The sequence below is a fragment of the Ctenopharyngodon idella genome, chromosome 4, assembly GCF_019924925.1.
Source record: "Ctenopharyngodon idella isolate HZGC_01 chromosome 4, HZGC01, whole genome shotgun sequence".
NCBI classification, from domain to species: Eukaryota; Metazoa; Chordata; class Actinopteri; order Cypriniformes; family Xenocyprididae; genus Ctenopharyngodon; species Ctenopharyngodon idella.
Genome location: NC_067223.1, coordinates 4,249,866 through 4,275,096, shown reverse-complemented (window position 1 = coordinate 4,275,096; position 25,231 = coordinate 4,249,866). Strand labels below are relative to the sequence as shown.

General features: G+C 37.2%; 2 protein-coding genes across 8 annotated transcripts in view; both read right to left on the bottom strand.

Moving 5' to 3' along the window:
• LOC127510966 (fish-egg lectin-like) overlaps nucleotides 1-8,936 on the bottom strand; it is a 736,337-nt gene extending 727,401 nt beyond the window's left edge. The window contains exon 1 of the mRNA XM_051891170.1: nucleotides 8,932-8,936. The gene's annotated coding sequence lies outside the window, so the exon portion shown is untranslated. The remainder of the gene's footprint in view (nucleotides 1-8,931) is intronic.
• Nucleotides 1-25,231, bottom strand: part of ppp1r12a (protein phosphatase 1, regulatory subunit 12A) — an 82,859-nt gene that overhangs the window by 36,279 nt on the left and 21,349 nt on the right. For all 7 annotated transcript variants that reach the window (XM_051891159.1, XM_051891155.1, XM_051891153.1 and 4 more), the window contains exons 2-3: nucleotides 13,558-13,688; nucleotides 9,981-10,099 (exon numbers count right to left, since the gene is read on the bottom strand). In XM_051891159.1, the coding sequence (XP_051747119.1) occupies nucleotides 9,981-10,099; nucleotides 13,558-13,688 (250 nt within the window). The remainder of the gene's footprint in view (nucleotides 1-9,980; nucleotides 10,100-13,557; nucleotides 13,689-25,231) is intronic.

Sequence of the window (25,231 nt, the reverse complement as noted above, 5' to 3'; positions counted from 1 at the left end):
GTCGATGAATGTATCCAAACAGTTGCTCAACTGTCTAATAAAATACATAATATATTAAAGCGTCTTTGGTGTTTCCATGGTTTCAACAAAATAAAACCAGAAACCGAGGTTAACGCTGGTATGATGTCATTGATAGGAGACGCACGGACACGGCTCGTGTCCTGGTAATAATTTCATATTTCTCTAGGTTTAAACATTCTTGGAAACACCTGGCATAATATAAGTACACAAGTCAACAAAATATATAACATTGTTCAAGTGGTTTTTGGATATTTGAATCCAAAAGTCTTACATATTGTGCATTTAACCAAAGACTACAATTTACATCTATAAAATACAATTCATTAAATTTCTATTATTTTATAATTAAAACGACATAACAGAGCCCCTTTTCCCCCAATAGATAAACTGATATAATTTCAAGCAAGGAAACAGTGGCTCATCACAGAGCACAAGTGAATTCTGATCCTGCTATCAGATATTTTTTCTTAATTGCAATAACAATGTGAGACATGAGTTCACTGTTCATCACTTTGATGATTTCTTGTTATCAGATATTGTTCCTTAAAGGGTTAGTTCACCCAAAAATGAAATTTCTGTCATTTATTACTCACCCTCATGTCGTTCCAAACATGTGAGACCTTCGTTCATCTTCAGAACACAAATTAAGATATTTTTGATGAAATCTGAGGGTTTTTTTTAATCTCCCATAGAAAGCAACGAAATGACCACATTAAAGGTCCAGAAAGGTTGTAGAGCCATTGTTAAAACAGTCAACGTGACTGCAGTGGTTTAACCTTAATGTTATGAAGAGACGAGAATACTTTGTGTGCGCAAAAACAAAAAAATAATGACTTCATTCAACAATCTCTTCTCTTCCCTGTCATTATCTTCATGCAGGTGACGCAGTAAGCACAGTGAAGGCTTCCTTGTTTATGTCCGAATGCCGGCTCAGTATTGGCCAAAGCTGATCACGTGACCAGCACAGCGCATGCGTGTGATACTGACGCAGGAGCCGGCCAATAATGAGCTGGTGTTCTGACGTAAAACCTGGAGTTGCTGCACTGTGTTTACCACATCAACAGCATAATAGAATGACAGGGAAGAGACAAAATAGTTTAATAAAGTTGCTATTTTTGTTTTGTTTTTGCACACAAAAAGTATTCTCGTCTCTTCATAACATTAAGGTTGAACCATCGCAGTCACATCGACTGTTTTAACGATGTCTTTAGTACCTTTCTGGACCTTGAAAGGGGTAATTTCGTTGCTTTCTATGGGAGATAAAATAATCTTAATTTGTGTTCTGAAGATGAACGAAGGTCTTATGGGTGTGGAACGACATGAGGGTGAGTAATTAATTACAGAAATTTCATTTTTGGGTGAACTAACCCTTTAACTGTAAAATATACGAAACATGATTTCACTGTTCATTACTATGATTATTTGTTGCCAGATGTTTTTCATCACTGAAACCACTTAACTTGCTGACTGTCATGCTAGATTTTCAGTGTCAATTTGTTCAACAAACAATGGCCTTTGGCTGTAGAAGCAACATGGTCAGGTGGTGTAACTGGTTTGTGTCAATTGGCGTAACCAGCATTTTTCATAAAAATACAATTATATACAGAAAAATTAATGTGGAATAAAATGTAATCATCTAGTTTAGTGTAATAACATGGTTTTTTAACAATTTTTACATAATTTGTCAAAGATTATTTAGAAAACAGATGTGTTTTCAGCATATGTCCCACCAAATATTGCAAAAACACATTAAAATTTACATTTAGCGATAACTAATAAAATTATTTTTAATTTGATATTTTAAATTGAAGTATATATTTCTATAAGTACGCTTACATGCCATCTAGGTGGATAAAATATTTAATATTTCTCATTCTTTGGCGGTTATACCATTTGACATTTTCAGGTACATTCATTCTTAACTTTAGTAAAAAATTGTGCAAATGTCATTTTTATTAACATAAAATCAACATAGATGCATTATATACACATTTTAACATACCTGATGCATGCTTTTAAAAGATTTTTGAATTTCTCATCTTGCCGCACCATATTTGTCACTGACCCAAATATAAGCTGATAATTCAGTGCTTGACATTTACTCATTAACATGAGTGGATAAGGGGCAAGTGAAAGAATTTTACTTGCCTGACCGGGCAAGTAGCCCAATTAAAATGTCAATAACAAAAAATATAGTACCTTATTATTGAATTTGATAAGATTTAAGAATTTGACATGAAAGATGACATGCATTTAAGGCTAGGAAAAAAATTGCACTTTATAAAGGTAAAAAAACGCCCTGGAAATAAATTTAAGGGAGCAAATACCACAAATATGCTGATTTAAGTCCTTTTATCTTTCCAGACAATAACTTTTTTACTCAGACAAGTGAATGACCAATTTAATTGACAGAAGGACAAGCACAATAACAAGGCTTAATATTGAGCCCTGTAATTAGATTCAATGCTTTAGCTGATAACCAAAATAAAAATAAAGCACACTACAAGTAAAATTTATCCATTTAAAACTGTTGTAATACAGTTTTAAATGAACAACTCTTATAATGTTGTAACACCTAGGCATTAGGGCTGCACGATATATCACAATTAATTCGCAAATTTTAACCGCATGCGATTTGGCAAAGGCTGTGATTATTTTATGCGCAGCTTGTCAGAGCTGTACGGCTCTGTGATCAGTAGTAAATGCTGCTCCATCTGAAAGCCAGAGGGCGCTCTTGCACAAAAACTCTAACTCATCATACTATCACTGTAGCTGAATAAACAGAAGATTGAAGCGCTTTGATTGATTAAACATGACTAATAAACACACGACTGCCTTATTCTGTGTAAGAAGCTACATCATCTCACAGAAGGATGCTCAACTGTCATTAAAATGTGAGTTTGGAGTAAAAACGTTATTAAATGTTGTCTTTTGTTGGACAAGATGTTAATAAATGCTTCTCATGTCTGGAAAGATGTTTGACGCGTGTTGCTTTTTCAAATGTACATAAGAGACTCAAATGTGCAGTGCTTTCAGATGGATGAGCATTTGGAGCCATACTTCATTGACAAGCTGCGCATAAAAAAAATAAAAATAATCGAAGCCTTTGTGATTTCATAATCGCACTATAAGCCTTTGCACACTGAGTCCGAAATTTGCATGCGAAATTTCGCGAAAAATAAATACGACCTCACGTTGTATCAATCACGTTTGCACACTGCCTCCAAAACTTTCGTCAAAACTTTCCGTTTTTCGCATTGACAATTCAGAGCCACCATACGCGAATGCCAAAATCCCGAATGCCATCTGACAAGTTGATCCACGTCGTCTACAGCACAATGCAGCAGCACTGTATGACAAACAAAGTGCAGAATACAAAGAGACAGAATATAAAGACAGATTGTGCCAGTAGCAAAGCATCAAACTGAGCCACTGACATCCTGAAGTAAACTTTGAAACGCTTGGGATAATCACGCAGCTCCTTGAGGTGGAACTCTCCTTTCTCTCTATGTAATCTCGGGATTGGATGGACCCAATATTTCCTCTTTCTTTTTCTCTTTTTAAGAAGAGAGAGTAGTGCTGGGCAGTATGACTAAAAATCTGTATCACGTTTTTTTTTAAGATTGTTTTTTTTTTTTTTGGGCATATTTTACTGTCAGGAGTACAGGGAATATATTATATAAACATTGACAAATAAAATGAAATAAAAAAATATGAAAGGTGAAGTATGGGATAGACCAAGTAAAGCCTCCACACCTGCAGTACCAAAGTTTCATTTGTTTCTACCTTCACTAGCTACTAAATCTCACTTATTGGCAAAAGAATAAAGACAAATATTATCACAGGTGGACAAATAACAATGTTTTTAAAAGTGTAATCAAATCAGTTCATAAAGATAATTTAGTTTAAAACGTAATCAAATTACTTTAATTAAATTAATATTAATAAGTAGGCTACATTTTTACTGTGCAATATCTGTAATTTCAATGAATACCTTTGAGTTTGTGTGTTAATAAATGGTGTTATTATTATTAGGCTATTATCTCTATTAATTGGGGTACACTCGATTGTACAATAGTATATTTCTGTTATTTCAAGTTATACCGAACTTTTTATTTTGATATGGTTGTGAAGACGTTTGACTTCCTGTGTATATGATAAGACAAATGTCGATAGTTTTATCAAATTAAACGGTGAAATGTTCATAAAGTGACCCTAAGAGCAGCTCTGCAGATGAAGTTCATGTGTATAGTGAATGAGACAGCAGACGCTGAAATCATCATGAGCGTCACGCATGCTTCAGTATGTCTAGTAGCAGACGAAAATGCGGCGCTCATTCATACAGACTTCAAATTTCAACAGCAGTCTTTTTTAGCTTTAATATTCACAGACACTAGTCCGTATCGATATCTGATTCATTGTACAGCCCTACTTTTGATTTATTCATCCAAAAATTGCTAAATTCTGTGACTTTCCGCTTTATACAGTAAGTTCTATTTGTGACTGGATTACGTGATTTCATTCATGTTTTCTGCATCGCGGAAATCATTTGGCTCTGCATGGTATTTGCAGTATTAAAGACAGTTAGTTTTGTGAGTTATTTATTGTTGTGTAATAAAGTTGTTTCCATTAGTGTAAGAAGGGTATGTAGTTAATATAAGTCCGCTCACTATACACTCTACATTGCGCTTCATGGCCATTGAATAGATACAGCAGCTGTTTCAGCTACGCACCGGTATGGCGGTTTTTGAAAAATTCATATCGGTCTCGAAATTGAAACCGGTATACCAGATGAACTGGTATACTGCCCCGCACTAAGAGAGAGGACAACTAAATTGTGCTCACTGCTTGAAGACTCCATTTTGTATTGTTTTGTGAATTTTTTCGCAACGGATTCATTAATATGCAAGGTCTCTGTGCTTGACGAATTTTTAGGATCACGAATACGAAAAAATGCATACGAAAATTTCGGACTTAAGAATCACATTTAAGTGCGATTTCAATGTTATTTTTCGTATCGTGCAATAAATCGTGCAGCCCTACTAGGCATTAAAACATTATAATGTATTATAAAAGATGGATATTCATATTAAGATCTGTTAAGAATTACTTTTACCACTGTTATTAAATTTGTGATTTTAAAATTAACTCTGCAAGTTTTATAACAATTATATATATATATATATATATATATATATATATATATATAAATAAATAACTAATATGGACTAAAAAACAAAAAAACCAAAATAGGTCACTACCAGATGTATACAGCAATGTGTCTCAGCTGACCAGCTGTTTTTAAGCAGTGACCGCAGCCTTCAAGGATGTTAACAAAAGCCATTTACATTCAATAAGGGTTGGTGATTTCTGCCAGATGTAATTGTGAACACAACATTAGAGTCTCAGCAGACATTTGGTTGCAATGCCACAACCAAACTATATGCATGCTGCCATTCGTGTGACTTATCTCTGCTTATGAGTATCAATTAGTTCTTTATTTGCCTGTGCAAACCGGAGCATCGACACTCCTCAGCAACCCGTGACAAAAGGCTGAAGATATACTTTTGACAGGCTCTCGAGATGCGGATTGCTCAAAATGGTGAACAAGTAGCGATGTCACCAATGGCTCTGCTGATTCAACACAGCCAACAGATGGGGAAAAAAAGCTTTGCTTTGTTTTTCCTTCTTAATAGGTTCAAGTGCATTGTGTAACGGACAGCTGATGAGCATAATGGCTCTTTTTTCTCGTCTGAAAGACCAAGGCTGCACGTAACAATACAAACAGGTAGAACAAATGTGCTCTGAGTGCCAGGAGAATATTCAGCCACTATAAAAAGCAAGAGACAAACGGATCTCCACATGAGCAACAGCCAAGCCCATTGGCTGGCAGATAAAACATTCATTTTAAGCCCTGATATAGTTCAAGTGAAATCGAAGGATGAACTGTTGTGACATCATTTCGAACAAAATCAAGCCAAAACGAAGTTTGTTTCAGGAGTTGAAAACAGCTTGCCTAAGTGAACTACCATTAGCCTGTGGCAGTTACATAATAGGTAGATATATTCTACGGCTCCAGCCCATTTCTTCTGTTAAGTCCTTTGAGGTGAGACGTCCATGAGTAAAACAAACACACTAGAGAGCTGCTTTATAGCAGAAATTGAAGTTGTAATTCTAAATGAAAGTGACACTGAGACAGCTGTTTTCTTATCGTTGTAATTTTTGTTGTGTTTATTTTGTTATTGAGAGGAAAGAACATTTATATATTCATCTAAATTCTGCTCCCAGTAGTGTGGGCAACATCGGGATGTTCGCTAACAGTATACTTCTGCTTAGGTATTTCAAACTTATTTTTACCCCTAGGCGAAGCACGAAAGAAAGAACTTTGCTGTGAGTATACCAGACTTTGAGGCTGTTTTATGTAAGGTACAATAATCCTCTTCATCCTAAAAGTCAGTTTTTGTCAGACAGATTATGTCACCATCCATGATGGACTTAGAGTCTCCGACATCTGATTTGCCAGGCAACAGGAGCTGAAAAAAGTCTGTTGCTTTGGCTGGGAGAGGCACCTCAGTCACCTGATTCCTGTGGAAATGAACAAGGGCTAATAAGTACGAGGGATGACCCTACTGAGGGGGTGGTGGTGGTCTCTGCTTAAGTTTAACCTCATGACTAGGGTCTTGTTCAAAAGGAGACAGGGAGTGGGAAAAAAGATAATCACATTAAAAGAGGTTGAAGGCATTATACAATACTTAGCGTTACATAATGCCATCTCTGAGCTGAGAATAGAGCCGTGTCTTATATTACAATACATGGAGTAAAGCGTGGGCTCCTGTTCCAGTCTGACCACAGAACGACAAGCATCCTTGATCAGAAGGAAAAGGATGATCCATTTCAGCTGTTCAAACATTAGGGTTCACCGGTCGTGATTTCTGTAGTCCTAAGACTTGCACATGCAGAACTGTGCGCTGGAGGTCTGCAGGGGTCTATCATGCATGCTGACACCTCTTCTCCAAAGCTGAAGTGTCTCCAACCCTCAAATACAAGCTGACAGCTGCCATTGGCAGGGCCACACTGAATGCCCATGAGCGTGGGCTGAATTGTGAATGTTATATAACATGCTCTTAAAGAGTGTGAATGCTAACAAATTGCAGGGCAGAGCAATTATCAACAAATTCACACCGCATGTTGAGCTGTTAGGAGCGATAAAGGACAAGCACAAGCTCGGTTTTTGCTCTGAGAATTGTCTTCTTGCTGCATACCAAGATGGTGCTCATGTTTCAGCAGCTACTGGGCTTACTGCTGGCCAAAACCATGAAAGCTGAACCTGAGGAAGGCATATGATTCTTCACAAAACATTTGTATGCCTTGGTCAGCCAATATGAATTTTTCGATGGTGAATGACATATCTAGTTAAAACTGAATGAAGGCTATTGGTAGGTTCTGAAACAGATTAAAGTGAGAAAAACCAATTCTGTTAATCGGCCAAGTGGCACAAGTATTGGCTGATGTTGTAGTCCCAAAATGGTCAAATATCAACTGACTAATCATTCTTTCCCCATTCGTGTGTGACAGTAAAGTGGGCCAATGACAAAATTCTTTAACATTAAGAAAAACAGAAATATAGGCAAAAATGGCAAAAAAAATTCTTAAAGTCTGTGTAAAGAAAATTCAGAGATTAGTTTCTAAACATTTTATAAAACGGTTAGTTCCTGTCCTTGATTCTGATCCACGATAAAACACGGCTATGACCGCTTCACCCAACGGTTCTGTGTATAACTGCACAACACCCTTAGCAACCACTCTTAGCAACTTAAACTGTTTGTTCTCAATTGACATTGTTCATTGAAGCTTACTGTATTATGTAGAAGAGTATTGTGAGAAAGAGATCGATTGAACGAGTTTATTTCCTGCATTCAGATTTAGCATTTTCCTTCAGGTCAGTGCTATGTTCATAATAAAACATCTGTTTAAATGTCCGATGTATTATCTTGTCCTTTTAACAGTTAAGGGGTTTTCCCGTGACTGACAGCACTAGTTAAAGCATTTGTGTCAGTTGAGTCTTGTTCCGTGTTCACAACAATTCAGTCTTTTCAATGTAAAAGTCTTCGCCACTGACTGACACACTCAAAAAGACCGTCTTTGCCGCCATCTAATGGCGTAATAATGTAACTTCTGTTGCTGTTCACGGTCAGGGACTATTTTTTCTGGCGGAAGGAAAGGCTTTAGTGAAAGTTTACTTCATAAAAGTTGCATTGATACATATTTTTGGCTTTAATATTTGTATTGTGTGGTAACCGTTTTATAAAAGCAATAAGGTACTCGAGGCCTAACAACGCACTTTAGGCGTGACTTATTCACGATACAGCACAGCCTCTCGTACCTTATTGCTTACATAAATGTTAGAAATGTATTGCTGAAAACACGTTACAAAGACTGTGAACTATGTAGTACTGAATTGTGGAGTTGGACTGTTATTCAGTTTTTCACCATCTTTGTGTTCAGGATTTTATGGGCAGGTCTGAAATCATGGCTCGATGATGTACTGGAGTCACTGAGCATGGCCCCTCCACTAACACTATAATAACTAGAGCGCATTAGCATCAGTGGTTCGCCCGCTCAATTGCAAATTACTCTCATTACAGTTAATTAATACAGTCTGCTAGCTACCTATGCCTTCGTCACGTAAATGCATATTACCTGGTTGCGATATTTTAATAAACTGCTCTGTCATATTTAAATTTCCTAAAAACGATGATATCAAGAAGAGCCTTGACCAGACTGTTGCTGGTGAATGAGGCTGAACAGACTATCTCCCATTCCAGCCTTCTTCCTCCCTTCCCGCGGACATCTGGTGCCATCGTCGCAGTACATGCCCACAAATGAGTGCAAGCTTTCCCACATGTGGCCGTGGTTTCAGCGCTGACAGCGGACACGCCCCCAGCATTTGAGAGCAGAGAATACTGCTTATTTTTCAAGATTTTGATAACTTTAACATTTTTTTTATCATTCAAATTTGGCTGGGTTGTTAATTACACAAACTCTGTTTTGACAAACTCAGAACACATTTAATATTGCTTTACACGGACTTTAAAATAAAATAAATAAATTTTATCTTGTTATTGAGGCTTTTTTCTCCTTCATGCTAACAGGACAGTTGCACCACCCTGACACTGTTTATCAACCAACAAGAATATTCGTCTTAGAGCTGAATCCTGTTCAGATTTTTATAGAAGAGAGTGGAAATGCTACGCCTCCATCACCAGCCGCTCTTGCCTCCTCTCCTGAACCAGTCTTTATTATTTGCCGCTGATACATCCTGGTGAGCAAGGAGCTGTACACCACCTCAGGCTGTTAACGCATGTCTGAACAGGGCCTCTCAGTAGCAGCGGGGCTCCGTTTCATCATCAAGAATGGCAAAGGCCAAAAATAGAAAAACCATTCCATCTAGTTTGGGATCATTACAATGGGCTCTGGGTTAAATGGATCATGTTTCTCCATTATGTAAGGGACCTCACTACAGCCGGCTGCACCGACCTCCCTAAATCCTTTATGACTTTGCACATGCATGATATACCTTGGACATCAAGTACTCAGGCAAGTCGACAGGCAGGTTAAGAGTGGACACAGGAGAAAGGGCGCTGTGTGTTGCGTTACTGGTTGAGCACAGCTCTAATATTAATTCTGAGTCAATGCACCCACTGGAGTCCTGCCAAGACTTGCAGCCTCAACTTGAGCACACGGCAGCTGGAAAAGTTTAGCATGATGCACAATATCACCCCTGGCCATTTGTGCAAGGCAATTAATTTGAAGAACTCTGACTCAAAATCGTCAGAAAGCAGTGATCTCAACCACAGCATGACGCGGACATCACACTTGTACACCCTTGCCAAATTATTGTCAGGAAAGATGAAGTTTGGAGTGCCTGTGAAATGTGTGTCAAGGGGAGGTAGCAGTACCTTGCCGGTTGATCTCGTTTTGCAAAAGCTCCTCCATGGCCTCCTCCTCTGCGATATCCAATGGCGTTTCTCCCTCGCTGTTCACTACACCGACGTATGCACCTTGACTGATAAGATACCTGCGAAGACATGACAAAGGCAACAGGTGCGATTAGTAGAATCATTTAGAGATCCAAATTGAACTGACAGCTGCTTACTTGGAATTTCTGAAAGAAAGAAAAGCAGAAATAAAAGAAGAAATGGAATGGGGCCTCATCTTATGGGGCTCCCTTCACAGAAACCTCAAGAGTTCAAGTGGTGATTTGCATCTTAATCAAAATTCAGTGAAATGACCCTTTACTTCTGTTACTGGTTAACAGCGTATATTCATGTCACTGAGTACATAGGCTTTTAGAGTTATGAAGGAGTGGCAGCCTCTAGTCTGAAAGACCATTTCAGCATTGACCTTGGCATGATCAACTCATTGCCCTCACGAACCTCACTGCTCACATGTCAGATTCAAGAACCACAGCACCAGAGAACAAGACCACACAGACCTGCCCTTACTACAGTCTGGATCTTCTTACATATTCAAAGCAGCTTAACTAGTAGTTTCTTAATATGAATCAAACACTCTTGCAAAACTCTACTTGGTTGAAAGTAGAAAATCTGGATGACTTTTCAAAAAGTACTAAGCCCTTGACTTTTGAATTATTGTTCTTTAAAAACTTGTTTGAAACTGGTCACTCGACAACAATGTGATGTGCCTTCATTGTTCTTGCTTACCTGAGATTAATTTGCTGTCAACGTCAAAACAGATATCAGAATCAAACATCTTGCAGGGCGTTCAGAATTATAGAGAAAAAACATGCTTATTCATACTAGGCAGGTGTGAAACTACAAATTTCTCAACTGCCTAGTCAGTTGTTGGATGACTAAACTAATCAACCACCCTGGCCCATTTGTAATTTATACATATTAAGTTTCTGACACATTTGTCGCTGTTCAGTCAATTTCCATGGGTAAAATCCAGTCATTTCAATAGGAATCCAAGCGATCAGGAAATTACCAACACAGATTGGGTTCAAGTTGGTCATGTTGACCAACCAAAGCTGCTTGGTTTGAAAGTGACTTTTGTGTGAGCGGTACTGCATGCATTGCTACATTAATGATAATAGAAAATGGATCTTTTTTGCCGTGATATTTCGCTAATATGACCAAACCTTATGTCTTAGGGACATTAGGGGTAATAATTAGCCATTTTAAGAATTTAGGATGGTTTGAGAAAATAAATTGAGAAATGTCCATTTAAAATTTTTATATTTGTAAATAAATTGTATATTTGAATAAGGCTTTAATAACTATATTACCAATTTGTATACAAGCCACTGGCAAATGCTGTTTCGGGTTCTGGAAATATTAGTCCTGTCAACATACACAAAACAGGTCAGAGTACTCTCAATATTCAGGACAAAAGCAAGCTTGTTCCGTTTTACTGTTTGCCCTATTTAAAAGTCAGCTGATATTTTCTCTAGAGTGCTGTGTTCCCTATACAGATCTCAGGCCTCCAATATAGCTCAAGCATGAAATTCAATATTAAAAACGCCCACTTCATATAGAACAGTAACACTGACAACACAGCAACTAAGACAAAGTCTGAACTCCAATCAAGAAATGATCATGACAACAGTTATCACGACTGACATGGCATTATAAATCACTTTAGAACCCCAGAACGCATGGAGAAAAGCTGGGAAAAAAAAAATTCAATATGGCAGATGAGAAAAAGCTATTAACTATAAAATCAACATTCATTCAATTCTGAAGAAAAATATAAGACAAATGAAACAAAATTGTACGAGTTACATTTAATGCTTAGAGTATTGTGCCATAGCTTAACAACATGCTAACATCAACATCAATTCAGAATCAATTGTCTCATATGCAGCATTATTTGTGTGGCCTTCAGAGGTGCTGCCTATGTAGAGCATTTCCAATCTGTCACCTATAAGGTTCTATGAGTGTCAGGACACTGCCTTGAAAGGCTGCTGTGTATGTAGGTAGCGGGCAGCAATACAGATCACTAGGTTATGAAACAGAGCTCTAAACAGCAGAATACATCATCAGTTCATAGAAGAGAATATGTTCATCAATTCTTAGAACAGGAAGAATGACTCATTAATGAATGGAACTTGGTTCCCTTTAAGTCGAGTGTCAAAGTCAAATCATATGCACCACAGTTATGATTTCAGCACAGGCTAGGTGCTAATCCATCACTATGGTGTGGCATGAGAACAGAGGTCACTTGGGGCTTTGAACCTGGGCTGACCTTTCAACCAGGATACAATTATCTGGCAAAAAACCCTATCAACGTATGAACTGAGGGTAAAAAGAAACTAGACGTACAACTAAGCATTGAAATATTTCATCACATGCTTTGGCTGGACACCTCTCAAGTTGTGGGTGTTTTTTCAACTATGGGCGACTCTTAAAATGCACGATGTTGCTTTTTTATTTGATTTATCTACTAACAATCTCCAATAGTCTACATACGTACTACATACATATTCAAAATTTTGAGGTTAGAAAAAAAATGTTTAATGTTTTTGAAATGTCTCTTATGTGCACCAAGGCTGCATTTATTTGATCAAATATACAGTAAAACAGTAATATTGTGAAACATTATTACAATTTTAAATAAATGTTTTCTATTGAATATATTTTAAAATAAATAATTTATTCCTGTGTTGGCAAAGCTGAATTTTCAGCATCATTACTCCAGTCTTCAGAGTCACATGATCCTTCAGAAATCATTCTAATATGCTGATTTGCTGCTCAAGAAACAATTCTTATTATCAATGCTGAAAGCAGTTGTGGTTAGCAGAAATTACTCATTTCTTTTCAGGATTCTTTGACAAATAGAAAGTTAAAAAGAAAAGCATTAATTTGAAAATGAAACCTTTTGTAACATAAATCTCTTGTCAGTTTTGATCAATTCACTGCATCCTTGTTGATTTTTAATTTTTTTTACATTTATTTAGAAAAAATAATTAGAACTGATCCTAAACAGTAGTGTATATATGCATCACAGGATATTTTTGCATTATTTAAGCTGACTCCTTTGTTTCACTGAGGCTAATTTCATAGCTAGCACCTTATGTATAATAATATATAGTAGTCAACATTTGAAGTGGATCAAAACCTTTCAAAGTTGTCCTAAATACTTCTTCTTAGGACAACTTTGATTAACTTTTTTAATCCATTTCAAATGTTGACTACTGTAGATCAAATTTGATATTTTCACACTTTGTTCAATTTACAGCTATATCAGACAATATACAGATAATTACAGCTATAATTCGGATTTTATTTTATTATTTAAAGTATGGGACAAAGGTAAAACAAAAACTAGACATCAAGAGCATTGGAAAAGTAGCAAAAAAAAAAAAAAAAATGATAAAGGTTTATATATATTTATAAAAATAAAAAAAAGTTGAAATTAGTTCATTTTAATAATAAGAATCAACCCCTAGGACACAAAACTGCCTGAAGATGAAGAAACAACTTTTCATTTCTGTGGAGCGGAAGCAGTACTTACTCAGCGATGTCGAGGTATCCGCAGGAGGCGGCGGCGTGAAGGGGGATCCAGCCCTCATTGTCGGGCTGGTTGATACAGGCCCCATGCTCTACCAGGAAGGTCACCATGTCTACATTATCATCTATGCAGGCCTGAAAAAAAGAAGAAAAAAAAAAAAAGACAGGAGTTAACATCTAAGCAAGAGTACCTTCTAGACGTTTAACAGAATAGGAACCTATTCAAATCACTGACTTTCAAAAAACAGTATTCAAGCAGCATATAGCATTTCAGTTACCCAAGGTTCGGATTAAGAGCCTTAGCAAAACACAGTTTCATAAACCCAAAAGTGAGCTTCAGGCTCAAACATTAATCTTCAGTGGGAACCTATTCCTCCAAACAAAGACACATTATGTCATCAGGTAACCAAAATCCCTTGAGGGAAATATGGAGGTTTGTAATTAAAGCATGTCACCACTCGATGAGACAAAAGAGCTCGATAGAGACTAGCGTTGTCACTGCCAATGACAATATATAGACACTACTTTTCAAAAGTTTGAGGTCAGTAAAAATTTTACTTAGTTTTATTAAGAAAACGCACATTAATCAAAAGTGACAGTAAAGACATGTATCATTGTTTACAAATATCAAGTAGAACAACCATTGTCAACAATTATTTCTTGAGCAACAAATCAGCATATTAGAATGATTTCTGAAGGATCATGTGACACTGAAGACTGGAGTAATGATGCTGAAATTTCAGCTTTGAAATCGAAGTAAAAAAACTGTATTATTGTAATATTATATTAGATGTGTTACCAATGCAACCATTTCTTTGTGAAGAGCGCTTGAAAGCATGAAACAGACTTGAACAGAGTGAAAAACCAAAAATAAACTAATACTGACAGAAAAATACTAACTTCACCAATTCAATACATTACTTTCTTCCTCCCTACAGTCGGCAAACAGTTTTAGGTCACGGCAATCATGTTAACTACCTAATTTTCTTATATTTTAAGGGGGTTTTTCAGTGCCCATTGTCAGACTAAACTCACAATCTTGAGTAGCGTCCAACCACAGTTCTCCACGTGTTCCCCTCTTGAACGGTTGCCCATAAAATCTCCTGGTCTTACGGCTGGTTGCCTTGTCAATACCATAGACAAAGCGGGAAACACACAAACCAGCCTCACGTTCAGGGCACCCGACTATCTGGTTGAAATCCTTGCCCAAATTTGGGCTGTTTACAGTACTGCAGTAGAAACGTGTGGGCCTCTTCGCTCTTATCAGGGCCTTTAGTGGTAGAGGAAACCTAAAGGACTGTCCAAACAGCTAGCTTACAGGCTTTTTGAACACCTTTTACAGGTTTGATGTGGCTTTTTATTGGTCTTTTTATTTTAAGTTTATTATAAAAATTTACTTATGCACACCATTATTTTTTTTTTTAATTCATGTGCCCACATAATCTTAAATTATAAACATTAAAGGTGCAGTAAGTGGTATTTGAACTACGCTGTTGGACATTGTTGATATATGAAATCAATCCAAAACACACCTCTTTCTTCATTGCTCCGCCTCCAAAATTCACACTCCAATTCTAACCACCCTGCTCTGAGTCGGTCTCGAATCGCTGCCCGATCGCTGCTGGCACGCGAGGTGAATGCACTACCAATGACGCTAAGCATTCTTTAGCAGCCGTCAGTGTGCAGTGGTTTACCTGCACAACTCTCACTATCTGGCCGCTGTTACACACGCAAAGCGAGTGGATGTGTGTTTATCACAGCTGACGCGCAACAAAAGGCTTCACGAAAAATAAAGCGCAGTTGATTAACGAACGACAAGGAAGCACAAAAAATGAACATACAGTACGCACTAGTAAACACAAAGTGTTCGTTGTTAGTCGCAAACAGCACAGCAGCTCCAGACAATCAAAACCCAGTGTACTCACATGATAAGCGAGATCAAAGCAGTTTTCAGGCCTTCCCTCTTAGCTCTCTAGCGCTGGAAAGCTTTTCCAATATAACCGGGTCCTAAAGCACTTGCCCAGGCATAAACCTTCATTCCAGTGATATTCCTTTGAGCTGTTTTGTATTGTGTCCCATTTCTCATTCTGCAGTTGTTTTTTTGTTTTTTTTCTTAGTTTCAAACCTCCCTCTTGCTCGTTCTCTCTCCTCGACCTTCATACACCCCCTGATGCTGATTGGTTAGACGTTTGTTATTGGACTCGGCCCGACTAACTTCCTCCCTTTAACTTGCCCTTGCAACAGCATCTCTCCCCTGATGACACATGCACCGGCACGAAGGCAGAACAATATTCCCTAAAACCTGTCACTCACATATGAGATTGCCAAAATTATAAATCCAATGATCAAATGGACAAAATCAAGTGCGGTCCTACATTTTTGTCTTCTTTGAGAAGAGTTTCATCAAAGACAATAGATATAGAAAGACAGTTCACTCCTATTATGAATCCTGTTATGAATGGGAGAAACTGCAACGCACAATATGGCGGAATATGTCCCATCTTCTAAGTAATAGAGCCAATCGCTGATTGATAAAGTCACTGCAGCTGCCGTTTGCCATTCAAAAAGACAGGACTTGGTCTTGAATGCCCGAAATAGCTGCCCGGAGGTGTTCCAAATATGCCCACCGAGTGAACAGACCTTCCTTGTAAGGGACCTTGATTTTACTCAGATATGTCACAATAGTGGAGAAAAGCCAAATACAATTACTGTTTCATGCTGACTTTAAATTAGCCAACTGGGATGGAACATGTGAGAAATTTATTAAAAAAAAAAAAAAAAAGAAAAATACTTTTAGTTGAGGAATTCATGTTGTCATGAACAACAATGAAGTCCACGAAGGACCTCAAAGTCATTTCATTGGCTTAATTAACTATTAATTGGTTCTCTATTCTGTGCCTGATTTGAAATCCTACAAAATAAAATATAAAATGTTATAAAAAAACTAAAAAAAAAAAAAACTGATGATGTCGTCTGAATTGTTATTATGGCCATTAATTAGTATACATATTAGTATATAAGCAAAGCTATAAGTTACAAACATTTTAGCTAGCTAAATGTACGCAAACATAGCGGTTTTAGCATAAGTTTAGCTAGCTAGCATACCGCTACCTGATTAATCTTCTAACTTAGCCTATACCCTACGCAAATGTTCAATTAAATGTTTTACACATTTTATTTGATCAGGCTTTGAAAAATGGCTACATCCTGGGGTCCTAGGTAGAATCAACTCAATAGGAAGATTGAAACGAACTGACAATGACCCTTCAAATCAACAAGTAATCACAATTAGGTCGCACAAGCCTTCGGCACAGTATATAGTTATAGTTATCAACAGAAAGTTTTTCTGATGATTTAGACAAAAGTAATAACATGGTTCATTGAACAAGTCTGACCAATTAAGAACGACTCAAACCATTCAAGACTAATTAAGTGAGTCATTAAAAACAACCAGCTCATAAGAGACGCTGTGAAAATGACACAAAAGGTAAATGCGTCATTGTAACTTTGTCATTCTAGGTAATTAACTTGATACAAAATGTGTTTACTCTGGGGACCTGTTATGGGCACCCAAATATGGCCCAACGTCATATGTCATTCCCTGCCACAAGATAATGTGTGTCCTACCCAGTCCCCTTAAGGCAAGTGAGCATTCCCTCTGGCCTCAAAACACACCATGTTTATTATAAGCCTAACCCAGCAATTCCCACAGCCCAACAATGGCAATCCCTTAATGGCTGTAATTGTTCAAGCCTGACAGGTGTGAGAGTCCGTGACCACATCAGGGAATGCAAAGCTGGACTTAGAGCTAAAAGACAAGGGAAATTACTCTCCAAAGAAAAGAAGGACTCTAAACTAATTCCGTAAAGTGCTTCTGGGCGCCATGTTGGAGTCTTGGAGAACTTGTGTGTAGTGCCGAAAAAAACGGCACTGTAAATTCCTTTCCGAAAATGCACAGGGTAGCTGTAAGAACGTCATCATTGTATAATGAAGACAGATTTGGTATGTGGGCGTCAAACTGATCCAGACAGACATGAGGTCTGTTTTTTATTTGATGGTTCTGCTATACGTTCAGGAGACATTTAGGAGCTAATCTGGCTATTAATGTTAGTAACAATAGCAAGGATTGCATCCAAATCCCACATCACTGATGGTCGCAGATAGGCATGTACAGAGACCACAGACATGTAATAACTCAATAGCGAACAAGTCATCACATCTCCATTCAAAACAGTTCGAAAGAGCTAGAGAGAAGCATTAATTAGAAACAGACATGGAGATACAGCAGATGCAGGTATAAAAAAAAAATATATATATATATAAAAATAAATAAATCTGAATAAATAAATGTCTAGAATATGACACATGCATTTTTATTCTTTATACACAAGTAATGTTGTCCAATGACTTGTTTGCATTATTTAGCCATTATTTTATATATTTGTTTTTATTTTTGATAAAGTTGTTGGCCATAGGAGTGCAAAATTAAATTTTAAAATTTAAGTAATCTTACACTGGTTCAATTTAGGCTACTGTATCGTATATGTTGGATATATGTTGAAGTGCTGTTGAAGTTGGGACATAGCTTTTAATGGTGAGACTCAGCCTCTCAAAAAAAAAAAAATGGTATCAATTTAGATTTATCGGCCAATATATCAGTTATCAGCTTTCAAATATGAAGAATTATCGGAATCAGCTAAAATTTTCGTATCAGTGCATGCCTAAATTACTACTATAATTAAATACTATAATTATTTATAATTACAGACAACCACTTTACTGACAATCATTGATTTGACAAGCAGCCAATCAACCAAATCTCATAGAAAAAAAAATCTAAGTTGGCAGTGAAAATAAATTTATGTACATGATCAAAAAAAAAAAAAAAGTAACATACAGCAGCAACAAGTGACTGATCCTAAATTCCTCCATACTGCTCCCAAATCAGAAGGTCATCCTTCATTGTTGAGTGCTAAAGTGGGTTTCCCCCCTATTTTACTGTCATCCAGTTGAGAAAAAAAAAAAAAATCTGATTATAAAGTAAAAGCAAGCAGCATGATTTATATGATTAAGTTTAAAACGCGAGTTACGGGCTTGTTCAAATGTCTAAAGGCGAACTGGAGCGGTCACATTTACAGTTGTTTAACGAATTTTCACAGGCAAAATCCAGCAATTTCAATAGGAATTCATGACATTTTGTATTTCGTGTGAGAGCAAAAGATTTCTTCGAGCAGATTTAGTTGACCAACAGAAAGCTGCTTGGTTTGAAAGGGACTTCTGTGTGGGCTGTGCCTGAAAATTGCTAATGTGTCCGAACTTAACTATATGCAATAGTAATAATGATGCTTGTCTAAACACCTTTGGGTCACAAGAAGAACTCTGCGGCTGATGAGTGACGTTCAATTGAACCCAAAAGGATTCCTGTCTAAAATGTCAACAAAAGACCACTTAAGCTGCTCTTAAGGAACAAGTGCTGAACTTCAATACACAAAAGCACCACAAATACATCCAAACAGCTGCTGATCTGCCTTGTAACCAAAAATGTCAGCACCATGCTGTGTAGGATCTGGTCTGTGACGCACTGCTAAAAATAGAGGGTTTCAGACGTGCGCAAGCCTAGTCTCGGTTTTACTCTTACAGCCGATGCCATGATGACAGATAATTCTGTTTTGATTGTACCGCATCTCACTTCTTGCAGACATACCTATGCATGCAGAATTCAATACGCAGTTAAGTGAAAACTGTCCCAGCAGCCAAAAGAGAATTTATATACTGCTGAGCAGGAGTTTAATTAGGAGGTAGGATCAGTGTACAAAATGCCTACCTTTTTGTATATTTTCAAAGCTTGATCAGATATATCTGAGACCACAATGAAACTGAAGGCCATTTTGTTCACATTTTCATTTGTGAATGATTACAGATGCTTGATTCTGGACTCAAATCAACAAGGTTGCAGGCTTACAAAAATAATCAAAGCAAACATATTCAACCTATTATTTTGATTCAGCAAAGGTTATTATGGACAATTATTGTAAAAATAATAATAAAAAAAAAACATCTGAACTGGAGCATATAGCTTAAAACAAAAGTCAACATCAAATAAACATTGTTGAGTGAACATGAATTTGAGTGGTGACAAACAAATCACTGAATCAGACTTTGAAGCAGACAAACGTCTCAACTCCACCTGGATTTGTTTCTGGGGATAACAATGGTTCAACCAAAAACGAAAAAGTAGTCATTATTTAATTTAGACTTTAATTCATATATAAACTATGATCAACACAAATACATAGAGCTCATCAAATATTGTAAACAAAAGGTCAACCGTACTCGCTTGATGTGCAAGAACAAACCTCATTGGTTCTTGCTAAAGCTCAAAGGGCTTGCCATTGACCATATTTGATGTGCTCTATGTGTGTGTGTTTATCAGTGTTTATATGTGAATAAATAAAAGCCTAAATTAAATCTGTTGATTTATGCTCAGCTCAGATCATGTCCCTTCAGAAGACTTGGATTAAACTGCTCCATTTATGTGGATTTATTTTTTTACGATGTCTTCATGAACTCTTTGAAGCATCAATTTTTTGGTGGAATGGACTTTCAATGGAGGGACAGAAATCTAAAGAAATCTCTTAATTCTTGTTTCGAAAACAAACAAAAGTCTTTCAGGTTTGGAACAACATAAGGGCGAGTAACTGATGACAATGAATTTTCATATTTGGATGAACTAGCCCTTTAGAATTAAAGATTTTTAAAAAATAATCCATCTTAATATGAACATTAACCACCATATTTTTTTGGATCAAAACCTTTCATCGAACTTGTCCTAAAACCTTCTTAGTACAACTTAGTTCTTAGGACAACTTTGATGAACTTTTTTTGATCCACTTCAAATGTTGACTACTGTATTATATGGTCAAAAAAAAAAAAAAAAAAAAAAAAAAAAAAACACACATCACCCAACCCTAGACCCGAGCACCACCTCTTCATCACCATTATGTACTATAATAATGAAAGAGGATGTGGACAATAATGTGGATACATAGACAATATAATCTAGTCTGATAGTTCTACAAAAGCCATACTGTTTTTCAGAAAATTCAGTTAGCAAATCTGACCCAGGACATCAGGGTACTTCCCATCACTAAGAGAAGAGACATTATGCACTCATTTCCCATCAGGCACTCTTCAACAAGGATTCCTAAACATTGCAAACACAGGTTTTCAACCAATCAAGAAAGTTCACTTAAATCAGGCCTACACAATTTAACCCCTATATAATCATTTATATCACTAAAAGTCCATTCCACCAAACGTTAGCCTGCGAGTGCAAGGAAATGATTGGCTGTTGGAGTGCCACATTACCGTGGGGGCCAAAAGGAGGAAGTGATGAGTAGCACCGTACCATAATGAAACCTGATCTTAGACAGACCTCAAACTTCTACAAGACCGACCACATGCAATGTCAGTAAGTTAAAAGTGAAGTGTGTAATATGCAGAGACAGCTGAAAGTAAACCATTAGTAGGATGATTTCCCAGAAGTTTAAACATTGTGGCACTATCAAAACATCAGTCTGTTTGAGCATCATGACAATCGGCTCGTCCAATGGTGTAAGTTCAAGTTGGACCAATGGAGGATGATGAAAGTGCTTTGGAACATGTCTGAAAAATAATAATAAATTATTTTTGTAATTGCAATTTTGGTGATACTACAAACAAGATTAATAAATATTTAAAATGAATTAATAACAAAAAATACTGGATAAATTATTTTTGCAATTCTCTTTAGCGACAAATAAATAAATACTGGATAATAAATTGTAATTCTGTTTGGTTACACTAAAAGCAAGATTAATAAATAAATAAAAATGAATACATTTATAATACATTAATTAATAAAATAAACACTATTTTTAAATTATTATTTATATTTATTATCATTTATATTTAAATTATTATTTATATAAATTTTTTGAAATTATTTTTGGTGACACTAGGAAAAAAAAAATAAAACTAAACAAACAAAATTAAAATTTAAAGGAAAAAAATACTGGACAAAATTGAAGTATCCAAAAGGAAGTTAAATGTTAATCCTCAACATGTCTGCATGCACACCATTCCTGATGGTGCCAACTAAAGCAGATTACAGAGAAGCATCACGACACTTTTAAACCATGGACAATGGACATGAGATGATGATAGGGACATGACAAACCCCAAACAAAAGTGCCACACAAGAAAACCCTCTGAGACACTGAGAAATAGAATGTGGGTCGTGACCCTCACATCTCCTCAAGCACGCCAGTCAATTTGGACAAGACCAACAGCGCTGATTACAGAGTGTTATCTATAGATTAACTTAATAAAGGCACAATAAAGGTTAAATATGGCTCAGATTACAGCTGAAACAATACAGATGCGCCAGCCTAATCCTAAAACAACACATTGAGAGCTCTGGCTACGCTGGGAGAGACAGGCAAATCCGCAGATCTGAAACATTCAACTGACATTCATGTGAAGATGAAGCCCTGCTTGTCTCCATGGAAATGGGGCTCGAAGTGGAGAAAAAAAAAAAAAGACATGTTGGTCACGTTGGTCCTTTGTAACTAACATAAATAAATAAAAGACGGGAATTCATTTAAAACACACCAGGGTTGTTCCAGCAGCCCCTGGAGACAGACTTTGCTGAGGGGAAGATGAAAAGAAAGTCTTACAGCTGAGGGCCAGAGGGGGTCCGACTTCTTTTGGAACAGCGGCGGTTGTGTTTGAGCTCTTCAGTTCGGCTTAACCAGCGCAATTCTCATGGCCCTTTATGGTCAAACTGTGAACACATGATTACGGACCCCTGAACATGGGGTAAAAGTCTATCTGGACCAGCTGATGATGTCTCTCCATAATAGGGTAAAATCAAGAGGAAAACCCTCTACTGTTGCAAAGCAACTGCTGCCAAATAGTAAAACACTGTATGAATGGTCACTAAAGATATCTTGGGTAAATCTCACAAATTTACCTAGCAATTCGTAATAGCAAAATTATCAAGCCCACTCCAAATATTTGTTGATCAAATAAAATAAGCCTGTATCAGAAATTTATGGAAAGGTTTAATGTTTACTCGCTGACTACTTATGATAAATTAACCAAATAAAGTCATGAGAAGGTAACAATATGCTATAAACAGACAGAGACAGAAGGCTACACCATTTATAACCACATCACAACTACAATTAACTCTATATCAACCATTACAAGACAAACCAGGTGCATGGTCAAATAATCACCCATTGCTTGCAGTTCAGAAAAAGGACACTGGGCTTTTTCCATACTTTAAAAGGAACTGTGAATTCAATCCACCACAGTAGAGAGGAGTACAGCCTCCCCCATGTGTGCGTGTTTGTGTGAGGCTGTACACACGGGCCGCTGACTGTGTGTGAAGCAGCAGCAAACCCACGAGTGATTATCTTCCAAGTCATCACACAAAGCGTTTAAAGCTAACTATAGCAGCACTTCACTTCAAGGGGAGAAGACACTTGAAGCCCCCTCCCATCTCACTTCCTCTAGTAGCCCCTGTAGACTCTCAGCTGAAAAATTGAGACGCTTTCCCAATCCTGCAGTTCTTCCACCATTCCTCCATTGGCAAACAACAATCAAATTAAAAACATACTAAAGGTCATGAATGATGGAAAACAAAGACCTGATGTAGACATATTTATGCATTAACAACAAAACTCTCTCCCTAATCCACAACAAGTTCAGGGCTCGACAATAAAGACCGCCTGATGGCCCGGGGCCGGCGTGAATGACACTCGGGACAGAAGACTGAACAGTCACTTGTCCGATCGGACCAGTACTGCATCCATCACAAAGTTTTAACACTTGCACGTGTTTTTTAAGTGTTGCCAATTAAAATATTAAAGTGCAAGAACATTTTATGTCCGACAAGTCACGCCGCTCTCACACCACACGTTCTCACGCAGTGAAAAATACATGGCGGAGCAAAGAGGACACTAACAACGTATCGACAGACAAGACAGAGCAGGTTACTTTTGATATGAAAGTCTCAAATTTACCGTTTTGTGGCTCTTTAATGTATTGTGACAGATTGCTTTAACATCTCAGATCAAGCGGCTCATAAACCGATCATCTCTTCTTACTAGTTAATTTATATCATCAAATAAACCACATTTCAACCACAGAAAGAAGCCAGTACACATCATTTTTCAAATTTAAGTCCTCCAACGTTAATCTGCTAACTCCCCTGACTGCTTTGTCGGACAAAATCGCGGATTTGCCGTTATGATTGGTTAGATCGCCTGTCAATCAAACTCCCGCGAAGGGTCAATTCGGTACTCACTGTTTGAGAACTTTTGTGTGCGCAACACACATCCGAAGCGTGCGGCCAGAAAGCCACGTCTCAGACAGCGCGCACCAACCGGGCCAGTAGAAAAAGTCCTTAGCACTGAGCCCTGCAGTTGTTAAAATGGAAATTGACATTCAAGTCACAACCATGAGCACATTAAAGGATTAGTTCACTTCAGAATTCTAAATTCCTGACAATTTACTTGCCCTCATGTGATCCAAGATGTTCATGTCTTTCTTTCTTCAGTCAAAAAGAAATTAAGGTTTTTGAGGAAAACATTCCAGGATTTTTCTCCATATGGTGGACTTCAACGGTTAATAACGGGTTGAAGGTTCAAATTGCAATTTCAATGCAGCATGTTTGACGATTTTGAAGTTGGAGGAGAAATCGAGTTTTTCGCCCTACCGCGGTACTTCCGCCTACGTCACATGTGACCTTTCCAACGTGATTATGTAACGCATGGCGCATCGCAGAGCTAGTGCAAGATGAGCATTTGTGGTTAAAAATGTATGTAATACTACTACTTTTCACAACAGCAAGGGATTCTGCATTAAACTTCTACATTTAGATCAAGCCTGCATGTGTCAACCAAACAAAGCACAAAAGAGAAAAGGTGCCACATTTCCTAGTTTATGAATATAAATGTGAGTTCTAGCTCTGAGTAATGAGTTATGACATTATAGCTGTATAACATTCCAGTTAATATTGCAAGTTTTTTTCCCCCCAAAGTAAACGTTTGTCTTATATTAGAAAAAACAAATGAAAATGTATGTATAAATATATAAAGATGTATATGATATAAAAGTTATAATATTAAAATGTATTATAAATCATTGACAGGGCACATGAATATCTGAAAAGGTGCATGCTGTTTCATTGGCTGAGAAATGTCTGCAGCTGGCAAAGCGATCAAGCCCAGAAGCGAGAGGTGGTATGCGAGAGCCAACTGTCCTTGGCATTCCCCTGTTTAAGCGGCCAAATATGTACCCTTCAAATTCAGTGTGCGCAAACTTACTCCAGTCCTTTGGTTCATGATAAAGTACTGTTGCTATAGAATGGGGAACTCCTCAAATGGGTCATGGAATAAACTAGAGTTCTGCAACAGGTTAAGTCACCAATAGAGGACTTTGGGGATTGTTCACCCACTCAGGAAAATTCTGTGGTCATGTCATGAACCACTTTTATGATATTTTTGTTGGTTGGCAGCCCTTGGTCATTATATGATGTGATTATATGGAAAAGAGCAGCTTGGAGACTCTTCAAAATATCTTATTAGTCTCAACAGAAAAAGTAAAACCACAACAGCATAAGCCAAAAT